The sequence below is a fragment of the Thalassophryne amazonica genome, chromosome 20 (genome assembly GCF_902500255.1).
Source record: "Thalassophryne amazonica chromosome 20, fThaAma1.1, whole genome shotgun sequence".
NCBI lineage: Eukaryota > Metazoa > Chordata > Actinopteri > Batrachoidiformes > Batrachoididae > Thalassophryne > Thalassophryne amazonica.
In genome coordinates, this window is record NC_047122.1 from 47,985,341 (window position 1) to 48,009,312 (window position 23,972).

Sequence of the window (23,972 nt, forward strand, 5' to 3'; positions counted from 1 at the left end):
TAAAATCAAATCTGATGGCTACAACTCTTTTATTGTTGCTTCCAGGTAATGGTTTATCCTACACAAACAGACTGTTGCAAAACCCAACTAATTTGCCAAACTGTCTGAAGTGACCAAATTGATTCCATAATTAAATAATTAGGTACTCTGCAATAATTTCCTCTTGTTTGTCCATGCATACATTTGTAAATGCCGTGGCATATCTCAGCAACCGCTGGTCATGTAATGTTAATTGTTTTTTCAAATGATTTGCAAGATATAATTTTCTATTTACAGGCGGCATGGTGGCTTAATGGTTGGCACTGCTGCATCACAGCAAGCAGGTTCTGGGATCACTTCCCACCTGGGCCTTTCTGTGTGGAGCTTGCGTGTTCTCGTGGGTTCTCTTCAGGTGCTCCTCTCACTTCTAAAGATATGCAGGGACTACGTGAATGAGTTTGTCTTTCTATATTCGGTGTCCTGTCTAGCGTGTACCCTGCCTCTCACCTTATATCTGCTGGGATACGCTCCAGCCCCCTGTGTCACTTGGAGTAAGCAGGTATAGAAAATGAATGAATGGATTTTCTACTTGCTCAGATGGAACACTTTGTCAGAAACTGAACAGTACGAATGGTAACAGCCAGACACAAAACTCACCACCTACTCGGATCTCTGGAACCATGGCAGGTAAAGAGCTGATGTTAAATTTATTGAAAATAAAGAATCAAAGCAAATTTCAAGCAACATACATGATAGTAGCACATGTTTGTAATTCATAATTTTCCATAGATGCAAATTCCTGAACTGCCCAGTAAGTGGAAATATTCAGCAGGTGGCAAACAGGTGTGTTGTGTTGAGCAAATTAAAAAAAAGGTTGATCTAGTAGTGTATCACCATCTAATCACTGATTTCTATTTTTAAATTTTTCTGGTAAATTTCAAGATGATAACATTTGTTGCTTTTGTCTTAGCAATTTAAATTACTCAAGGATCCCAAATTTCTGCTTGATGTATCTATAGATATATATTATCTATCTATCTATCTACATTATAAACCCAAATTAATTAGAAAGATTAAGTAGTGTAAACTCAAAGTTTTACGAAAACATTCTTCTTACTTAAGCATTTCAGTTTTGTGTAACATGGTCTTGCTTTTGAGTAAATTAAACCCAGAACTTTTGATTGACTTGAACTAATTGTATATCAAGTAAGCAAAACTTCAAAGCATACCTTAAGTACAACTTAAAAGAATTAACTAATTATACATGAGGTGGCGGCCAAGTGGTTAGTAAGCTTAATATTGGTGCAGAAAGTTCCCGGTTCAAACCCCAGCCCTGCCACATTTTTTCCATGTAATGTGGAGTTGTGTCAGAAAGGGCATCCGGTGTAAAACTTGTGCCAATTCAACATGCAAGATCCACCTCCGATCTGCTGTGACCCCAAGTGAAAAACAAGGGAGCAGCTGAAGGGATTTACTTTTACTTAATGAACATTTTAATTGGAACAAGTAGCGTATAATCAAAATTTTTAAGTCTGGAAAGAATTGACTTTTAAGTTTATGAACTCAAAATTTTTTTTGCCTCAATATTTTTGAGTTCTGCTAACTTGTTCAGGTTTACAGTCTATCTATCTATCTATCTATCTATCTATCTATCTATCTATCTATCTATCTATCTATCAAATTGTTAGACATTTCTGTTTTGACCTTTGACCCATACTACAGCTGAATATCGTTTTTTCCTTTGTGGTGGTGTAATGCAGTGGACAAGTCATTTAAATAATCTGACACGAAAAACCAGGTTAAAAAAAAATGAGTCAGACTTGTCCTGTGCATCAGATGAAAAAAAATGTCTGGTTTTAATGCTGTCTATTGCCATACGTCCTCCATGTCATTCCACTTTGCAGGGTCAGTGCTGCACTGAAAGATGCACTTAATCCATCTTCTTAAGTGTTTTCCTTCATGCTTCTTATTCATGAATGCCGATGCCAGTCATTCATCGGACGCGTTCCAACTCGCAGAAGCGCACGCTGGAATGCGCGCTCGCCGGCCCCCTCCGTTACGCAAATTACGTAGAAAACTTTGCCACTAGACAGGGTGGAGCTGCTCTGTTAACGTTAGCAAAGCTCAACATCCTGCTCCCAGCAACTGACCGACAGGTGCAGTAGCCAATAAGGTTTGAGGAGCCAGATTTCTCGACCAATCACAAGTTGAGAAACGAGGGACTGCTGGGATCCCTTTCGCCCCCATTGTAGCTGATCTCGAGGGAGTCTTGAACTAAAACATCAACCAGAGTGCTTAAAGAAACCTTACATTCTACTGGCTTGACGGTAAGTAAGACATGTTACATCACCGTGCAGTTAAATAAACCGAGTGATGTGACTATATGGCTGTAGTGTTATTTCTTTGTGAAAACAAGCGCCTACAAGTTACTTCCTGCTCTGACAAGGCCGAGATCCCAAGTTACTTTTTAGCAAAATGACGTGGGCATAAAAAGTACAACGTTTATAACTTATTCCGGGTTTACTGTTTAGTTAATCAGACGCTTAAAATTCGAGATATTAAAGTTCTGTACAGTCCAATATCAATCATTTGAGTTTGCTAATGTCGAACATAATCACTGACGGACTACTGCTTATCTATGAATTTTTACCCGTCAACTTCGTTTTTGCACGCTGAAGAATAACTGCATAATGATGTCATCTATACAGATGTTGACATTATAATTATGTAACCCAAATGAGGCACTGCAGCCTATACTTAGTTAAATCACTATTACCAGTACAGACTTTGTATTGTTTCTTTATATATGTTTTTAAAATGGTATTATCCAAGTAAAAATGTGTAATTTAACATTTCTGAAAGGTAAACTAAAAATGCTAAATGTTATATTGAATTATCTGTTTATAAAACAAAAAACAAGATCTGTTCAAGCTAAGAAAACATGATTATTTTTTCGGTTTACATTGAAATGCATGACACAAGTCAGCAAGCGAAAACAACACACAACTATAACGTGTAATATGTGTGTGTATGTGTATATATATATATATATATATATATATATATATATATATATATATATATATATATATATATATATATATATACAGTGGCTTGCAAAAGTCTTCAGCCTCTTGGTATTTCATGCATTTGAATTTGTTTATCGCATTTCAAACACAAAAAGTAAATCAGGCTTCTCAATATTAAGCTTTCTAAAATTATCTTCATTAGACTCAATCTGAAAGTCAATCTCTACAATGTGATATAAGTTAATTAAAAATATAAAACCCAAGATGATGGGTTGCATATGTAATCAGCCCCTTTGGTATAATACCTGTAAATAATCAGTTTAATTTCCAGTTTTCTTCAGACAAGTCAGGGGATGGATACATGAACATTTCCAAGTCACTGAATATGCCTTGAACTTTATTTACATCAGTAATGAAGAAATACAAACAGTATGGCACTCTATGGTAAGTCTGTGTGGGGTAGACAGTTCTCAAAAACTGAGTGACTGTGCAAGAAGGAGAAGAGTGAGGAAAGCCACCAAGATACCAAGACAACCCAGAAAAAGTTAGACTTCTGTGGCTGTTATTGGAGAAATTGTGCATGTTTTGCATTTTGTATCCCCAGTTATCCACAGCTTCATGATGAAGTGGTATAGGAGAGGGTTTTATAAAAAAGAAGACTTGAAAGTTCACCTACAATTTGCCAGAACGTACATCTGAGATGCAAGCCTAGATTTGAAGTTTTGGTGAAAGAAAATCCTCCCCTAACTAAAAAAAATTAAATGGAAAAGAACTACAGTAGTAAAAAAATATTAAATGTGCAGTAATCCATATAAGGTAACAGTTGAACAAAGACTTGATTTTTCATAAAAATCAAAGACAATAAAAGACAAGTGTTTTTTTAATTTTTGTATTTATTTATTTATTTATTTTACTTTTTTGAAATTAGTTTTTCTTTTATTTATTTTTTGAAGAGTCTGAGACTTTAATGTTGTCTGGCAGACTATTCCGATGGCAGTATACATAAAATAGTGTAGGAACAAGAAACAGTATATGAATAGGAGCAATTTCTGGTGTTACAGATGTGATTGGCTGGGATGAAATGACAGCTTGTGTTTTTAGTAAGTGGTTTATTATGAAAAATGATGTTTATCCGATTTTATTTTGTTTAACCTTATTTACAATTGGTCGTATGCCAACTCTGTAAAAGTCAGCATCAACACATTTTCTTGGCAGTAGATGGAATACATAAGTCACACAAGATATTTATTTAGATGTTGCTGTAGGTCTGAACCTGGAGTTGGCATATACTAGGTATTGCTCCAATTGCTCATGTGCCAAAAACACAGGTAAATTGAGTGCATTTACAGTATATAGTGCTTTTCCATCTGAGTCAGAAGCTCAAAGCACTTTTCAATGATGCCTCGCATTTACCCATTCTCTCACACACATACAACCCCTGGCAATAATTATGGAATCACCGGCCTCGGAGGATGTTCATTCAGTTGTTTAATTTTGTAGAAAAAAAGCAGATCACAGACATGACACAAAACTAAAGTCATTTCAAATGGCAACTTTCTGGCTTTAAGAAACACTATAAGAAATCAGAAAAAAAATGTGGCAGTCAGTAACGGTTACTTTTTTAGACCAAGCAGAGGGAAAAAAAATATGGACTCACTCAATTCTGAGGAATAAATTATGGAATCACCCTGTAAATTTTCATCCCCAAAACTAACACCTGCATCAAATCAGATCTGCTTGTTAGTCTGCATCTAAAAAGGAGTGATCACACCTTGGAGAGCTGTTTCACCAAGTGGACTGACATGAATCATGGCTCCAACACGAGAGATGTCAATTGAAACAAAGGAGAGGATTATCAAACTCTTAAGAGGGTAAATCATCACGCAGTGTTGCAAAAGATGTTGGTTGTTCACAGTCAGCTGTGTCTAAACTCTGGACCAAATACAAACAACATGGGAAGGTTGTTAAAGGCAAACATACTGGTAGACCAAGGAAGGCATCAAAGCGTCAAGACAGAAAACTTAAAGCAATATGTCTCAAAAATCGAAAATGCACAACAAAACAAATGAGGAACGAATGGGAGGAAACTGGAGTCAACATCTGTGACCGAACTGTAAGAAACCGCCTAAAGGAAATGGGATTTACATACAGAAAAGCTAAACGAAAGCCATCATTAACACCTGAACAGAAAAAAACGAGGTTACAATGGGCTAAGGAAAAGCAATCGTGGACTGTGGATGACTGGATGAAAGTCATATTCAGCGATGAATCTCAAATCTGCATTGGGCAAGGTGATGATGCTGGAACTTTTGTTTGGTGCCGTTCCAATGAGATTTATAAAGATGACTGCCTGAAGAGAACATGTAAATTTCCACAGTCATTGATGATATGGGGCTGCATGTCAGGTAAAGGCACTGGGGAGATGGCTGTCATTACATCATCAATAAATGCACAAGTTTACGTTGATATTTTGGACACATTTCTTATCCCATCAATTGAAAGGATGTTTGGGGATGATGAAATCATTTTTCAAGATGATAATGCATCTTGCCATAGAGCAAAAACTGTGAAAACATTCCTTGCAAAAAGACACATAGGGTCAATGTCATGGCCTGCAAATAGTCCGGATCTTAATCCAATTGAAAATCTTTGGTGGAAGTTGAAGAAAATGGTCCATGACAAGGCTCCAACATGCAAAGCTGATCTGGCAACAGCAATGAGAGAAAGTTGGAGCCAGATTGATGAAGAGTACTGTCACTCATTAAGTCCATGCCTCAGAGACTGCAAGCTGTTATAAAAGCCAGAGGTGGTGCAACAAAATACTAGTGATGTGTTGGAGCGTTCTTTTGTTTTTCATGATTCCATAATTTTTTCCTCAGAATTGAGTGATTCCATATTTTTTTCCCTCTGCTTGGTCTAAAAAAGTAACCGTTACTGACTGCCACAATTTTTTTTTCCTGATTTCTTATAGTGTTTCTTAAAGCCAGAAAGTTGCCATTTGAAATGACTTTAGTTTTGTGTCATGTCTGTGATCTGCTTCTTTGTCTACAAAATTAAACAACTGAATGAACATCCTCCGAGGCCGGTGATTCCATAATTTTTGCCAGGGGTTGTATATACAGTTGTGTTCAGAATAATAGTAGTGCTATGTGACTAAAAAGATTAATCCAGGTCTTGAGTATATTTCTCATTGTTACATGGGAAACAAGGTACCAGTAGATTCTCACAAATCCAACAAGACCAAGCATTCATGATATGCACACTCTTAAGGCTATGAAATTGGCTATTAGTAAAAAAAAAAAAGTAGAAAAGGGGGTGTTCACAATAAGAGTAGTGTGGCATTCAGTCAGTGAGTTCGTCAATTTTGTGGAACAAACAGGTGTGAATCAGGTGTCCCCTATTTAAGGATGAAGCCAGCACCTGTTGAACATGCTTTTCTCTTTGAAAGCCTGAGGAAAATGAGACGTTCAAGACATTGTTCAGAAGAACAGCGTAGTTTGATTAAAAAGTTGATTGGAGAGGGGAAAACTTATACGCAGGTGCAAAAAATTATAGGCTGTTCATCTACAATGATCTCCAATGCTTTAAATTGGACAAAAAAAAAACAGAGAAGCGTGGAAGAAAACGGAAAACAACCATCAAAATGGATAGAAGAATAACCAGAATGGCAAAGGCTCACCCATTGATCAGCTCCAGGATGATCAAAGACAGTCTGGAGTTACCTGTAAGTGCTGTGACAGTTAGAAGACGCCTGTGTGAAGCTAATTTATTTGCAAGAATACCCCGCAAAGTCCCTCTGTTAAATAAAAGACATGTGCAGAAGAGGTTACAATTTGCCAAAGAACATATCAACTGGCCTAAAGAGAAATGGAAGAATATTTTGTGGACTGATGAGAGTAAAATTGTTCTTTTTGGGTCCAAGGGCCACAGACAGTTTGTGAGATGACCCCCAAACTCTGAATTCAAGCCACAGTTCACAGTGAAGACAATGAAGCATGGTGGTGCAAGCATCATGATATGGGCATGTTTCTCTTACTATGGTGTTGGACCTATATATCGCATACCAGGTATCATGGATCAGTTTGGATATGCCAAAATACTTGAAGAGGTCATGTTGCCTTATGCTGAAGAGGACATGCCCTTGAAATGGGTGTTTCAACAAGACAATGACCCCAAGCACACTAGTAAACAAGCAAAATCTTGGTTCCAAACCAACAAAATTAATGTTTTGGAGTGGCCTGCCCAATCCCCGGACCTAAATCCAATTGAGAACTTGTGGGGTGACATCAAAAAAGCTGTTTCTGAAGCAAAACCAAGAAATGTGAATGAATTGTGAAATGTTGTTAAAGAATCTTGGAGTGGAATAACAGCTGAAAGGTGCCACAAGTTGGTTGACTCCATGCCTCGCAGATGTGAAGAAATCATGGAAAACTGTGGTTATACAACTAAATACTAGTTTAGTGATTCACAGGATTGCTAAAAAAGCAGTTTGAACATAATAGTTTTGACTTTGTAGCGTCAACAGCAGATGCTACTATTATTGTGAACACCCCCTTTTCTACTTTTTTAACTAATACCCAATTTCATAGCCTTAAGAGTGTGGATATCATGAACGCTTGGTCTTGTTGGATTTGTGAGAATCTACTAAATCTACTGGTACCTTGTTTCCCATGTAACAATAAGAAATATACTCAAGACCTGGATTAATCTTTTTAGTCACATAGCACTACTATTATTCTGAACACTACTCTATACACACACACACATGGTGTCAGGGTGCTGCTATGCAAGGCGCTCAGCTCACACCTGGAGAAACTGGGGGATTAAGGATGTTTTCCAAAAGACCTTAGTGATTTTCCAGTGTGGCAAGAGTTTGAACCGAGGATCCTCTGGTCTCAAGACACACTGCTTAACCACTAGACAATAACATGTTGCTGGATGGGAGCCTTCATGAATCCTTACTTCCCCACACTGGATCCCATGAACTAGTAAAATGTGAGCTGTGCATTCTTTTTGAAAATACCAGATCAAGGTTTAAATTCGGTAACCTAACGAAAGAGGAAATGCAATCCTTCATATACTGTTCCGCTTGTCACATGATTTTTCGCACGTGTGGAAACTATGGCTAGTTTCCAGGCCAAGTCAAAACATGTCAGTCTTTCGTATGGGGGACTCTGTCATACGTTATTTGATATTCACAAGCTTTGCTTTGTTTTTGTGCCATTTGATTTATGGTTGAGTAGGTGAATTAGTGGCCTGTCAATTTGTAGACCTGCCGTCGAATTCTGCTCATGCTACCTGTCTGAGTCTGGACAAGATACTTAATCTGTATTGTCTCAATCCACCCAGCTGTAACTGGGTAACAGTCTTGACTAGGTAGGTAACCTTTGTTGGATTGGCATCCCATCCAGACAATTGTAGACTCTCATCCACTTCACATCAGAGCCTACATAGGGCTTACTTCTTTGCTTTATGGCTTTTTTTGTCTTTTTATTTATTTATTTATTTTTAGGTTAATGATTTTTCCACCATAGTGCAAATCTGTGAGGTGCTTTGGGAGTTATCTTTTTTTTTTTTTTTTTTTTTTTTTTTAAAGCTTTTATCATTTCCTTGTGACATTATTATTTATTTATTTTGAAGTGTGAGTGCCATCATGCAGAAAGCAGCAGTTTTTCCTCATGTATTTGATTTTATTTTCAGAATGCATTAAGTGCTGACTAGATTTAGTTTTGCTTCTGCTTTATACCGCCTGTCTGGCTACAGTGTTTATTTATACCTATGTAGGGATGTCATATGACTTCTGAATTTGTCATCAAAAGAACACATCAACTCTTCAGCACTCTGTTACAGTTGTTTTTATGTCTTTATCACTAATTATGTGACATCTTTGGCAGGGTTGGGCTGTCCACGCCTCACCATGCCTCTGGTGACAAGGAATATAGAGCCACGGCATGTGTGTCGCCAAACCATCCCGTCCAACATCCGCAGTGAGCTGGAATGTGTCACCAATATCAGTCTGGCCAACATTATTCGTCAGCTTGGCAGCCTCAGTGAGTGTCTGCTGTCTGCCTTTGGGTGCTAGTGTACATGTGATTCAAACATGCTCTGCATAATTTACTATTCTCCAGGTTTGATGTGTGTGTGTGTGTGTATATAATATATATATATATATATATATATATATATATATATATATATATGTATATGGTGTTTGTTATTTAGGTTGTCTGTCACATCATATTGGACTTGAAAGAAAGTGTTGAATGTAATCTTTTCATCAACACTGTCATCTGTAATTTGTGGGTACCGCATCCAAATCAAGTGAACAGTGTAGGAATTGCCTTATTTTGTTTGTGGTCCCTTTATTTTTAAGGGTTCAAAAGTAATTGGACAATTGGCTGTTTCACCACCAGGTGTGTCCCCCCCAAACTATCAAGTCAGCAAATGAAAAGGCTGCAGTTTGTTTCAAATATTGACTCTCCATTGGATTGTAGTTAGATCGGTCATCAAAAAATGGAAATTTGGCAACATTCAGAATTGCAGTTTGACCTATAGTAGGTAAAATTCATATACAGCTATCATGCACAAGTGATGTTAAGTTTCCATGTAGTTATGATTTATAACAATTTTGAACAAGTGGGATCAACAGAATGCTTTCATCATCTTTGCAAATTTAAATCTGTGTTTGTTTGTATGTTTTTTCAGGCAAATATGCAGAAGATGTGTTTGGAGAATTGTTTGTGCAAGCTGGAGCATTTGCAATTCGAGTGAATATGCTGGGGGAAAGAGTGGACCGCCTGCAGGGCAAAGTCACCCAATTAGACCCCAAAGAAGAGGAAGGTAAGGACTTGCACATTACTCATGGCAAATTATATTAATACAGTATTATACAAGATCACTTTTTGCTGTGTGTTTATCATCGTGAAATTGAACTGCTGATAAACGGTTCAAAGTAGAACTTAACGGCTGCTGGTGCCAGTAATTTAGAAGAGGAAGCGGCTCACAAAGTAAACCCCAATTTTACTTCTACCCTGTTGCACCTCTGCACAGTCTTGATCAATGCGCTCAGAAGGTTGTATGTGTGCTCATCTTTTATAGTTCAACACAAAGGACAGTGTCATTTACGTATTGGAAAGCACAGTGTAGAAGAAGCCAGGTGCATTCAGCCTGTTGGTATAGCACCATGTCTATTCCAGGCAGATGATGTGTGTCTGTCTATATCTTCAGTTTTTGATATTTTGTCACAGTTCAAATCTGTTATGCAGCAGAAGGGAGGCAGTGGTGCACATCTGCATGTCAGGGAACGGCTAAGTTATTTAATTATTCATCATGCTGTGCATAAGGACAGAACTTTTACCGATTAAAATGTGAATTTGACCTGGAAAATATTTATTTCCTCTGATTGTATCTGTATGTTAGTCTCACTCCAGGCCATCACGACCCGTAAAGCCTTCCGCAGCAGTCTGACACAGGATCAGCAGCTGTTCACAAGGCCATCTCTGCCAATGCCTGTACAGGACACCTACACGACCTGTGATCCACCTCCACCACTCAACAACCTCAACCAATACCGGTAACAACCTGTGGGGACACAGATGCATACCCATGACCTATATTCATAAATTTGCAGATAATGTGCAAGGAGAAGTGACAGCACATGTATCCATACATGCGTCCACAACTGAGAGCACTGCAGTATAATTGTTTTGACACTGTGTTTTGTTTAAATGCAATTTTTGGTGTTTCCAAATTTAGAGTTTGCACTAAGTTGTCTATTGTTATGTGTCCTAATATCACTGGAAATAACATTTGAATCAGAAACATGTGGTGATAAAGGGAAGTGCAGCATCTGTAATAGCAGGTGTTCTTTGTCCTATTAGGTGTGAAAGAGGCAGTTTATTCAAACTATGGTCAATTATAAAGCAGGACAAGAGGAAGATGAGGTGATGGAGAAAGTCTGTTAAATAATTAACAGCGGTAGTGCCACAAAAACTATCCTTGGTTTTTATTTTAGTAATTTCACAGTTGTCTGTACAGCACATAGTGGACTAAAAAAGAAAAAAAAAATCTAAATTATGGGGTAGATACATTACATCATATACAAAATATAGTAATTGTTATAAATGGTTGTTTCCAGGGAGGATGGGAAGGATGCTCTGAAGTTTTACACTGATCCCTCGTACTTCTTTGACCTGTGGAAGGAAAAGATGCTGCAAGACACCAAAGATATCATGAAGGAGAAACGCAAGCACAGAGTGAGACGTTCATTTACCATGTTATTACACAAAAGACAACTAACATTGCAGCCACTGAACTGATAGAACTGTACAGTATTATTTTTAATCTGGAATCACTCATATTTGCATGAAAGAGGAATCTTTTTGTGCCATCCCTCTATTAATCACCTGTTACTCTTCTCCCCCCTGCCCCCAACTGTTTCCTCTCTGAGCAGAAGGAGAAGAAAGACCATCTGAACCAACGGACACTGAATCCTCGTAAGATTAAGACCAGGAAAGAGGAATGGGAACGTCGCAAGATGGGGGAGGAGTTTGTAGTGCCCAAAAATGAAATGATGTAAGTTGACTCATGTGGTAATGGGGCGTGCATGCCGTGCAGCATTCCACTGGTGGATTATAGAATAGAACATCTTTGTCATTGCACTAAAGTACAGTGAAATTGAGGTTGAGTCTCTCATTTCAGTGCTGTTTAAGAGACACTAGAGGTAAAAAAACAAACAAACAAAAAAAAACATACAGTAGTGTTCAGAATAATAGTAGTGCTATGTGACTAAAAAGATTAATCCGGGTTTTGAGTATATTTCTTATTGTTACATGGGAAACAAGGTACCAGTAGATTCAGTAGATTCTCGCAAATCCAACAAGACCAAACATTCATGATATGCACACTCTTAAGGCTATGAAATTGGGCTATTAGTAAAAAAAAAAAAAAATAGAAAAGGGGGTGTTCACAATAATAGTAGTGTGGCATACAGTCAGTGAGTTTGTCAATTTTGTGGAGCAAACAGATGTGAATCAGGTGTCCCTTATGTAAGGATAAGCCAGCACCTGTTGAACATGCTTTTCTATTTGAAAGCCTGAAGAAAATGGGACGTTCAAGACATTGTTCAGAAGAACAGGGTAGTTTGATTAAAAAGTTGATTGGAGAGGGGAAAACTTATACGCAGGTGCAAAGAATTATAGGCTGTTCATCTACAATGATCTCCAATGCTTTAAATTGGACAAAAAAAACAGACGCGTGAAAGAAAACGGAAAACAACCATCAAAATGTATAGAAGAATAACCAGAATGGCAAAGGCTCACCCACTGATCAGCTCCAGTATGATCAAAGACAGTCTGGAGTTACCTGTAAGTGCTGTGACAGTTACAAGACGCCTGTGTGAAGCTAATTTATTTGCAAGAATCCCCCGCAAAGTCCCTCTGTTAAATAAAAGACATGTGCAGAAGAGGTTACAATTTTCCAAAGACACATCAAATGGCCTAAAGAGAAATGGAGGAATATTTTGTGGACTGATGAGAGTAAAATTGTTCTTTTTGGGTCCAAGGGCCGCAGACAGTTTGTGAGACGACCCCCAAACTCTGAACTCTGAAGCCACAGTTCACAGTGAAGACAGTGAAGCATGGTGGTGCAAGCATCATGATATGGGCATGTTTCTCCTACTATGGTGTTTGGCCTATATATTGCATACCAGGTATCATGGATCAGTTTGGATATGTCAGAATACTTCAGGAGGTCATGTAGCCTTATGCTGAAGAGGACATGCCCTTGAAATGGGTGTTTCAATAAGACAATGACCCCAAGCACACTAGTAAATGAGCAAAATCTTGGTTCCAAACCAACAAAATTAATGCCTCGCAGATGTGAAGAAATCATGAAAAACTGTGGTTATACAACTAAATACTAGTTTAGTGATTCACAGGATTGATAAAAAATCAGTTTGAACATAATAGTTTTGAGTTTGTAGCATCAACGGCAGATGCTACTATTATTGTGAACACCCCCTTTTCTACTTTTTTAACTAATAGCCCAATTTCATAGCCTTAAGAGTGTGCATATCATGAATGCTTGGTCTTGTTGGATTTGTGAGAATCTACTGAATCTACTGGTCCCTTGTTTCCCATGTAACAATGAGAAATATACTCAAAACCTGGATTAGTCTTTTTAGTCACATAGCACTACTATTATTCTGAACACTACTCATGACCGAAAGAACAAGATCGCGAGCACAAGCGGCTGAGATGAGTTTCCTCCGCAGGGTGGCTGGGCGCTCCCTTAGAGATAGGGTGAGGAGCTCGGTCACTTGGGAGGAGCTCGGAGTCGAGCCGCTGCTCCTCCACGTCGAAAGGAGCCAGTTGAGGTGGCTCAGGCATCTTTTTTGGATGCCCCCTGGACGCTTCGCTGGAGAGGTGTTCCGGGCATGTCCCATCGGGAGGAAGACCCAGGACACGCTGGAGGGACTACGTCTCTCGGCTGGCTTGGGAACGCCTTGGGGTTCCCCCGGAGGAGCTGGGGGAGGTGTGTGTGGATCGGGAGGTCTGGGCGGCTTTGCTTGCGCTGCTGCCCCCGCGACCCGACTCCGGATAAAGCGGGAGAAAATGGATGGACTACTGTAGATAACAGACAGACTATATAAGTCAAAAATTAAAACTTTAAAAACTATATAATTATCACTAAAGAGTATTACACATCAGAATATTGCATATCTTTATTGAGTGTTCAAGTATTATCAGGTTTGTTCAGCGTTCAGTGCAGTGACAGCTCTGGGGTAAAAACTGTTCTTCAGTTTGTTTTGGACATGGTGGTTCTGAAGCGTCTGCCTGAGGGTAACTGTTTATACATGTGATGACCAGGGTGGGATGAGTCTCTCAAAATGCTGTGGACTCTCCTGAGGCAGTGGGTGCTGTAGATAACCTCCATAGAGGGGAGAGGGTGACTAGTAAGTTTTTGGTGATGTTGATGATGCTCTGGAGCACTTTCCTCTTAGCAGCAGTGCAGCTGGCAAACCACAGTGTAATTCCATAGCTCAGGACCAACTAAGTGGAGCACTTGTAGAAAGACACCAACAGCCTCTCTGACAGTTTGGAAATCCAGTCTCTGTTGAGCCTTTCTCAGGAGCGCAGTGGTGTTTGCTGTCCAGGTCAGATCCTCCTTAATGTGAGTGCCCACGAACTTAAAGTCTGAGACCCTCTCCACATATTGTCCGTTTATGCAGATTTGCTGAGTGTCTTGGTTATTTCTCCTGAAATCTATTATTAGTTCTTTGGTCTTAGAGGTGTTGAGGATCAAGTTGTTCTCTGCACCCCATACTGACAGCCGCTTTACCTCCTCACAGTATGCAGTCTCCACCCTTTCCGTGATGAGCCCCATCACGGTTGTGTTGTTAGAAAACTTAATGATGACCTTACTTAGGTGGGTGGGGATGCAGTTGTGGGTGTACATAGTGTAGAGTAGGAGGCTCAGCACACAGCCCGTGGCGGGGGGGAGTCGGTGCTTAGGCTCAGTGCTGAAGAGAGATGGGGTCCTACTCTGACTCACTGAGGGTGGTCTGTCAGAAAGTCTGTGATCCAGTAACAGATGTGTTGTGAGAATCCTAAGTACAGATGTTTTGTAACCAGTCTGTTTATGATATTAAAAGCAGAGCTGAAGTCTTTGAAGAGCAAGATACACAGAGAGTTTTGCCTGTTAGACTGAGTGCTTCACAAAGCTGACGAGACTTGCAAAAGTCACCATTTGTTCTTGTTAATCAGAATCAAATTTATTGCCAAGTAAGTTCTCACAGACAAGGAATCTGATCTGGTGTCATTGGTGCATAAACAACAATAAAAATAAAAGGAAAAAATACTTCTGTAAGAAGTAGTTGGTGCATAAACAACACTAAAAATAAAAAGGAAAAAATACTTCTGTAAGAAGTGAAGGAGTCAAATAGACAAATGGGAGAAAACCATGTTCACTGTCAAATAAATATAACATAGTGGAATTGGGCTGTGCAAGGCATGTAGATAGATGTACATTAACACTGAAAACATGCACTTACAAAATGAGCCCTCGCATGTACTGTACTTCACTGTACTCATTTGTTATCAGCCTATCTGTCATTCTGTGGTATGTTCTGTTTGACAGTGTTCTCATGGGGTTTGGCACACAGTTGTCAGTTCCTACAAAACTGCTCTAAATATAAGTGTGAGTCACACCATTGTATTGCTATCTAATTTATTATTCTCAGAATTGTGTGATGTCACGTTAAGCATATGAAATTAAGATCTGGCAAATACTCTGGTCCAATTCAAGAATCAACTAAGAGCACCATCAGTTCATGAAAACAGAGTTGACTGTCACAGGGTCAACATTTTTCTGATTGTTTTCAATACGTGTTATTTCTAATGGCTTGTACCAAAATAAAATACTGATAATCCTCCGTGGTTAATTGGAGACGCCTCATTGTTGGCTTTCATATTCTATAATCAGGTTTCTCCCCAGAAATTTTAGTATAGTGGTGCTGTTGGCAATTATCACCCAAGGCGGTGCGTGATGCGAGTCATTTTCACTGGTTTTAGATACATTGAAAGCAAGAATAATAGACAAAAAATGACACTTATGTTATAATATCAAAGTTCTTTTTTGCATGTTTCTGTCTAAGTTAATAAAATAAATAACATTGAAAAGTTTGAAAACACATTGTTTGATAGATATAACATGTGCTGTCATCTTCAGAAATGACACACTGTACCTTTAATCGAGTAAGACAGGCAGAGTTTTTCTGTCATGTTAACAGTTTAGTTTTTTCTTAACATTTCTGAGTGGGATTGCGTACTTTTTTAAAAGAATATAACCCCTAATTGTCTTGTTTGAACAAGAGCTAAACGTGGACTGATTTTATTGTCAAATCAGAATAAAATTTATTGCAGAGTACCGTATTTTCCGGACTATAAGTCGCACCGGAGTATAAGTCGCACCAGCCACTTTATCCATTATAAAGAAAAATAAACCATAAATAAGTCGCACCGGAGTATAAGTCGCACCAGCCACTTTATCCATTATAAAGAAAAATAAACCATAAATAAATTGCACTGGACTATAAGTCCCATGGACATACAGGTATGTTAACATGAAAAGTTCAGATGATAATATTGTGACGGCTACCGTTTTCGGATGCATATTTAACCAGTCTTAACTTGTAATCTGCAGAGTATGATTTTCTTTTTGGTGGCATTTTTTCGGGCCTTCTCCGTTGTCTTGTTAAGTTATCAGTAACGTTGAAATTTTTATTTTTCTATGGTAGTCAGAAGTCGCAGGAACAGTCACACAAGCCTCGAGTGCCCTCTCGTGAGCTGCATTTTACCTACGGATATGTTTGTATTTTGCGGACCACATTGCGAGCCGAACCATGCAGCGCCTACCTGCGCAGCTCATGACCGCCCAGCGGTGTCGATACAGCTCCTTCCAAGTGCAGACGCTAATCCTCCGCCGTCGCTCAGTGCTCCCATGCAGCTCTCGGCGTAAACTCTGCTCACACTGATATCCAAGGGTTGAAGCTGTTTTGTTAGCTGTCCCGGAATAAACACCATGTTCGTCTGCTTCAAACGCTTTTCACAATCATCAACGCCAGCTCCTTCCAAGTGCACACGCTAATCCTCCACCGTCGCTCACCCAGTGCTCCCACGCAGCTCTCAGCGTCAACTTAAACACTCTGCTCACACTGATATCCAAGGGTTGAAGCTGTTTTGTTCGCCATGCTGGAATAACAGCAAGCACCGTGTTCGTCAGCTTCTCACGCTGTGGGTCAGGTGAGGAATACGCGTCCAACATTCTGTTCTCTGATTGGTTATCGCGACCAGCATAACCTATACGACGGCCACCATACTACAGTGCCCATGATGCATTGCATTTCCTTTTCTGGTGGCCATTTTAAAACATAGATTGACTCTGTCACGTAAAATTGTTTTGTTACAGTAAATTAATTGAGATCCTACTGGTATATTTTTCATTTATAAGTCGCACCGGAGTATAGGTCGCACCCCAGGCCAAAACATGTAAAAAAGTGCGACTTATAGTCCGGAAAATACGGTACATTCTCACATACAAGTGATTTGATTTGGTGTCGTTGGTGCATAAACAACAATAAAAAGAAAACAAACAAAAATACTTCTGCAAGAAGTAAAGAAGTAAATCTGCTCTTTTAAAGCTTAAATCCTGGATGAAATACTTTTTGAATCAGTTTTTCACACTTTACTGTTTCACTGAAGCTGTGTGGTGAAGATGATGGTTGATTAAAATTGCTTCGCTGCTTTTTTACAGCATGTAGCATCAGCTGTTCACACTTTTTCCTCCTCTCTCGCTGGCTCCTCCTCTCTGTGAGGGAACAAGAGACTCGTCACTCTCACACCGTCTTTGCGGCTTATTTGAGTAAACTTTGGAAACATGAAGGCTTTCATCTGTAAAATAAAGCCTTAATGTGTCACTAGCTACGCAGGCAGAAGGAGCTGTTTTTATTGGAAGACTTTGATGGACTTTTTGTTCTTTCACTGAGAGACTCTGTGCTCTCTCACTCTGAGCTGCAGCGCTGTGGCTCTGCTCGGCTGGCTGCCAGCGGGAGAGGGGCGAGCAGGCAGCAGTCCGTTCAGCACAAACAGCCTGGCTAGATTAAAAAAATATAACGCCACTGTGGTAACAGTATAATGGCGCTACGCCTCTGTTCCATTGTCTGGGGAGAACCCTGATAATTCATTCAACTAGATCCTGTGCATTAGTTTTTATCTCCTTGTAGATCTAGAGTTGCATCATGAAGGGCATCCAGTGTAAAACCTGCACCATGTCAGTACGCTGATCCTGAAATCAAAGACCCATACTGGTTAGCTATGTTCCGATATGATTGCAGTGATTGGTATCTGGCTTGATTGACAGCTTTTGATTAATCTGTATCTGGTTTATTAAACACGAGTCATCCATCTGCATTCTGTTTTGCTTCTCTCATGAACTCGGTGTAGACAAAGCTTGCCTGACTTCGCTGACCCATGCTGAGCAGCACACTGATTATTACACATTATGGAGGATATTTTTTGTGTATATGTTTGGTTGTTACATGTGGATAACTGTGTGTACCTGTGAACAGAATGTAACTGTTTGGGCAGGCTACTCCAAAATTCATATGTGATGCTTATTCCTGTGTTAAACACCACAGCAGAAAGTCCAGAAGTATAAAATTGTGTATTTGTGCTCTTTTTAAAGAAACTCAACAGAAGTACTGAATGGCAGCATTGGATCTGGTGAAGGTTTTAACTCTGACACTCTGGACCAGAGTACAGGATCCTACGCTTATGAGCCTGGCTCCCCACTGCCTCCACCTGGTCCAGATGACCTACCTCCACCGCCTCCAGATATGGCGTAAGTAGCATCATGTGTATTGTCCTCACACTCCACGTTTCCTTAGTGATGGTGGGCTGCTGGTGTGTCAGCTGCCAGATATTTTGAAATATTATGGTGGGAGTCGAAGGATAAACTTTTGTCTCCGGTTTTGTCGCTGGCAGGTACAATGATGGGCAGTATGGAGTACCAACCCAGAAGCGAACCAGCATGCTGAGTCCGAGCCACCCACCTCCTGCTCCTCCCATGCCTTCTTCACCACCTAGCTCACGCCCCACCCTCTCCCCTCCCCCTGCACCTCCTCCTCCTCCACCTGCTTCTGGCTTTGGGATGCCCCCGCCTCCCCCTGGCTTTGACGCCCTCCCCTCCCCTCCTCCATTCTCCTCTGCTCCCTATCCTTCCCCACCTGTTCCCCCCCCTCCTCCTGCTGCGTCCTCCATTTCTCCCCCTCCTCCACCGCCCATGCCTGCAGGTGGTGCAGCACCACCACCTCCTCCACCTCCTCCTGGGCCTCCTCCCCCTGGTCCTTCTCCCCCAGATTTCAACCCACCTACTCCTGTTGCTCCTTCTGCTGGTGGTGGCATTCTTCCCAGCTCTGCACCTAAACCTCAGCCAGCACCTGCCAGTGACGCGCGCAGTGACCTGCTGCAGGCCATTCGACAAGGTACAAGTAAAACACTCAACAAACAAACAAACAAACAAAAAGCGAGCACTCAAAAGTAGAAGAACAGCAAAAAATGTGTTCTTTTGTAATAACTACAACATGATTCTCGGTCACTGTCTCCATTATTCCCGCTGCCACGGCAGGTTGGGTTTTCACCTGTTTGTTTGTGTGTTATGATTTGATTGCAGGATTTCACAGAACTTTACAAACCACATTTTCTTGAAAGGTCCTGTAGAGTTTGGGAATAACTGAGAAGAAAGAGTGCATTAATTGTTAGACCAGGTCCAGATAAAAGGCATTTTTTCAGGCTTTCCATGAAATAAATAGGTAGCTCAGTGGATAAGGAGCTGGCCTGCCAATATGTAGACCGGGGATGAATTCTGCTTGGTGCTACCTGTCTGTGTCCTGGGACAAGGCATCTGCACTGTCCCACTCCACCCAACTGTGAATGGGTGCATTTTGCTGGTGAAGAAACCTGCGTCGGACTGGTGTCCCGTCCAGGGGTTGTCATAGACTTTTATCTGCTTTATGCTACGATGGGTCTCATGGCCTATATAGGACTTTCTTTCATGCAATACATGCATCTCAAAATAAGAACTCTGGCAATGTATGTCTATAAACACGTATGATTCGTTAGAAATCACCTTTGACTCAGCAGTTTGTTTGTGGCTCTTGGTGTGAGTGCCGCAGTCTGTGATGAGACGCTGCTGAAGCAGTGGGATGTGCAGATGTCACTCACGCTTACTGTGTCATTACTTTCCCCCTCTAGGTTTCAACCTGCGTAAAGTGGAGGCGCAGCTGGAGCAGGAGAAACAGAACCACTTTGGTAATGATGTGGCCGCCATCCTGTCACGTCGTATTGCCGTGGAGTGCAGCGACAGCGAAGATGACTCTTCGGAATTTGATGAGGACGAGTGGTCCGATTGATCCTACTCTGTTGGTACTCTGTGCCGTCATGGTATCTTTGGCTCTCAATGCTGAAACCCCCACCCCCTAATTTCCAATCACATTCAGTCCAGTGGACCAGAGGGACTATGTACTGTTTGTTTTGTCTAAGTTAACATTTGAAACTGCGGTTACATACTCTGTTCAAGTGTAATCACATTCCTTGATCCATTTATATGTATTTATTCCAAATTCAATAGATTAGAGGTGCAGAAGTGTAAACATGACCATGGGTTTGTATGTAGGTATGGGCTAGCATGAGATTTTAAGAGCGCGTTTAACGTTAGGCCAAAATACCATGGTACACGGTGTTAGTGTATGCGGTATTGCAGACGTCTGCGGACACATTCACTTGATGTGCAGATCAGGTCTGGGAGCATGCGCTGGTGCTGCACGTTGTCAGATCCACCACACTACGGTCCTTGATGGCAACTACCCAAGCAAACAACTGTTCCATCACCACCTCGCAAAGGTAGCCATCTGTGGCAGACAGATGAAACGTGGGTGTCTCCTTGGTGTTGTCAAGCCGCTGAGGTCCTCAACACTGAGGCACATGTGTGCTGGATTATGAAATGCGCCACATATGTGACCAGTCTCTCTCTCCCTCCCTCCTTTGTTCTTTCTCTCACTGCATATCCACAGTTTTGACTCTCCAAAAAAAGTTTTTTTTTTTTGTTTGTTTGTTTTATTTTATTAATGATTACACACAATCTGAGTTTACCACTGAAATTTGTTGGTTTGAATTATAACTAAAGCATCACAGTGCAGCACGTCATTTGATTATTGATCTTTTTTTAATGAATTTAATAAATAAGTGTAGACATGCTGTACATCAAACAGAAGTAGTTTTCCACCAGCAGGTTAGAGGAGTCTTCAATGATTCAAGAGCAATTTGTTTAACAGCTTGCTGACTTTGGCATTTTGCTTTAAATTCAGTGATGGTGAAATGGAAAAACGCCCTCACTGATGTTAACTAGCTCTGTTATCTCATTCATTGGTGAGGCTAGATAATTTATTTCATGGACAAACCCTCTGTGACTTTTCTGAAGTGGGGGTTTGAAGCTCAAACCCTGAACAGGCTGACAGTCTATTGCAGGGCACAGTGCTAACATACGAATACGAACTAAGTAATGCTAAAAAATTCTTCACCAAAAATACTGGTGCACAGACTTTTTAGATGGGCCATTGGTGCGATTAATTACACAATAATGCATAGTATCTCAGATACTTGTAAATAAATGCTCATAAAGGACAGTCCACAGCAGTTAGCTGCCTCTGCTAGCAGCAGTCGCCACTGCTAGCAGAGCCTTGGACCTGGCACACTTGCTGTTGCTCAGTGAGCATGCCCTTAATTATTTGTAACATTATGGCTTAAATGGATGTGTTATATAAACATTTGTTCCAGTTACATTTGTCATGAATGAAGAAATGAGGTATAGAGACCAAACCCATTTTTATACCAGGCTGTAAAAGTTTATTTTGCTGTAAAGTTAGAGATTTTAATACAAGTGTGTGTGGGGATTGACTTGGTTTTGGAGCCAGCCTCAAGTGGCCACTTAAGAAATTGTAGTATTTTTTTTTTTTTTTTAAGCACCAGACATTGCCCCTTGATGCTTCCACACCAAACCAATGTAGATATTGATGCCTTCAAACAGGAAATCTTTTTGCAGTTTTGGAAACATGTCGTTTTAAAATCAATGCATACCATAAAACCTGTAATCAGCTCATATCTAATTTTCTGTGTATGTGTGTTTTGTTGGGTTGTCCTAATTAATTGGCAGTGGAAGCAAATGTGATGTAATGTCTGTGTTTATCTCCATGCCTGTGACAATCAGGTGACCTTTTGCTGCTGGCATTATTTTCATATATATATATATATATATCAGGTGTCCCAGAAAAATATGCAACATTTTATCAGCAAAGAAAATGGTCAAAGCATATGTCTAGGAAATAAATTTATGGCTGGATAGAAGCTGAAGTTTTTCATACCAATGTCAATATTGGCCCTGCATTTTGTCAGTCTCTTAGACAAAATGTTCAATGTAAGCCCCGCGTTGGCCAGTTACGGCCTGCAAACACTTTGGGGAAAGTGTCCTGAGGAATGTTTCGGATTTCTCGGCAAATGTTTTCCTTCAGTGCATCGGTGCTTGGCATCAACATAAACTTCAGGGTCTCTGCAAGTAAAGAAGAAACATAAGTGATTAAGTTTGTAGCATTTAAGGGTCAAGTTGAGTGTTTTAAATGTTGTATACTTTTTTGGGAAGGATTGGGAAAGGGAGCACACAGTACGTGCCCACCACCTCTTCCATACACAGTATTTGCACCTACACAGAGGAATGATGGAGGGTGGTGCATTGTTAAAACATTCTTTGTGATAAAATATGTATATGTATTGTTTATATTGAATATCAAATCATATATGCAAAAATATAATGTAATATGTTTAAATCAACAGGACCCCCCCCCCCCCCCGCCCACACACACACACACATTAGTTTTCAATCTTGTAGCTACAGTCATTGTGGATGTTGTGCATGATGGATGGATGCAGTTTGATAGTCAGTGTAATGGGGAAGTACTGGGTCATGTCAGACACCTGGTTGTGCTTGACATGATTGCGAGTCTGAGTCATATGTTGACATTTACCACTGGTGACAAGACTGCTTTTGTACAGTGTTTCTGTCTGTAATCTTTTGGGGGTTAATCAGTGTCATCTTCACAGCATCAGACAGCTTTGTCTTATCCTGCTGCCTGAATGTTAAGTGCCTTTTTCTACATGTAATGACTTTACATGTTAAACTTGTGTATCCACATTGATCAGTCAGCTGTGGAACTCGGTGATGTCTGGTATTCAACATGTATTTCTCAAGTGCCTTTTATTTTAAAACCAAATTCTTCCTGCGGAAGCACAATTGCATAGCTTGCTTTGCCACATATTTTTTGATTCTCCAGCCTTTAAATTTTTAAATGATAGTTATTCCATTAAATAATAAAGCTATTGTGATGAATTTTCTTTGTTTTCTGAAAGTGTCTGAACTAAGTGTGTATGGTTGAGTAAGAAGTTCCCCAGACTGTCACGTTTTCTGGATTTCTTTTCTTACTTAACCTATGATTCATTTTTTTTCTTCTCCTCTGTCACCTTTTCGTGTGTGCAGGCTGACTGTGGAGGCAGTGTGAAAGTAAAATTTTGACAATGAGGGGGAGGCATGAGCTCCCTCTTACATAATCACTGCTCATACGAAGAGAGTGGAGATTTGCAAAGGATACTGGCTGCAGGAAAAAAGTGATAATACCGGACGTATTTTTCATGCAGTGCACGACCTGCTACATCACAAGAGCCCTCCCCCCACCCACTCCTTGCTGGCACATATTTGGGTAGTTGTATCATCTTTTAGTGTCATTCTGTCAAATTAGTCCCATCATGCAGAACCTTTTCCTTTCTGCATTTTGTCAAGCTTGGTGAAGTTAGCTTCCAGTTCACAATTGGAAAAAGTGAACTTGCGGTAGCTGTCAGTTCGTCTGAGCCACCTTCTGGCCAGTTGCCTACTATGCAAGTATCACTTGAGCCAAGATTCTAGGATGGAAAAAAAATCACTTGAGCCACTTTCACCCAGTGATAACTTGAGCTACCTTGAGCTGGGGATGGAGGATGGAAAACACTTGAGCTGCCTTGAATCTGGGGTCTAGACTGGAAACATTTTTCTCACCTTAAGCCAGGGGTCTAATGTAAGTATTTGAAGGTGGCTCAAGTGATATTTGCGTAGTAGGCCAGTGGGTGAAGGTGGCTCAAGTGAACTGGCAAATAAGTTTGTGCTTTAATTATAAACTGAGAACTGGCAGCTAGCTTAACTTCAAAGATGGATATTCAAATGTGATGGGGTATTCTTTTCTTTTTTTTATATTGAAATATAGCATTTGATCAGAGTCAAAGGTCAAAACTTGATTTCATTGTCAGGGAAAATTCAGTGTCATCACAC

General features: G+C 40.2%; 1 protein-coding gene across 1 annotated transcript; it reads left to right on the forward strand.

Moving 5' to 3' along the window:
• The first annotated feature begins 1,824 nt into the window (after positions 1-1,824).
• On the forward strand, positions 1,825-23,003 carry wasf2 (WASP family member 2). The gene is made up of 9 exons (XM_034160172.1): positions 1,825-2,306; positions 8,903-9,058; positions 9,714-9,848; positions 10,428-10,581; positions 11,146-11,263; positions 11,461-11,582; positions 18,252-18,407; positions 18,551-19,050; positions 19,820-23,003. The coding sequence occupies exons 2-9, from the start codon at positions 8,926-8,928 to the stop codon at positions 19,975-19,977; spliced, it is 1,476 nt and encodes a 491-aa protein (XP_034016063.1). The 5' UTR covers positions 1,825-2,306; positions 8,903-8,925; the 3' UTR covers positions 19,978-23,003.
• The last annotated feature ends 969 nt before the right edge of the window (positions 23,004-23,972 follow it).

Bases quoted from the DNA above. Each gene is read 5' to 3' on its own strand.
- wasf2 (XM_034160172.1), top strand. From the start codon at position 8,926: ATGCCTCTGGTGACAAGGAATATAGAGCCACGGCATGTGTGTCGCCAA. The intron at 11,264-11,460 runs GTGAGACGTTCA...CTCTCTGAGCAG, and splicing joins AGGAGAAACGCAAGCACAGA to AAGGAGAAGAAAGACCATCT. The intron at 11,583-18,251 runs GTAAGTTGACTC...CTCTTTTTAAAG, and splicing joins GTGCCCAAAAATGAAATGAT to AAACTCAACAGAAGTACTGA.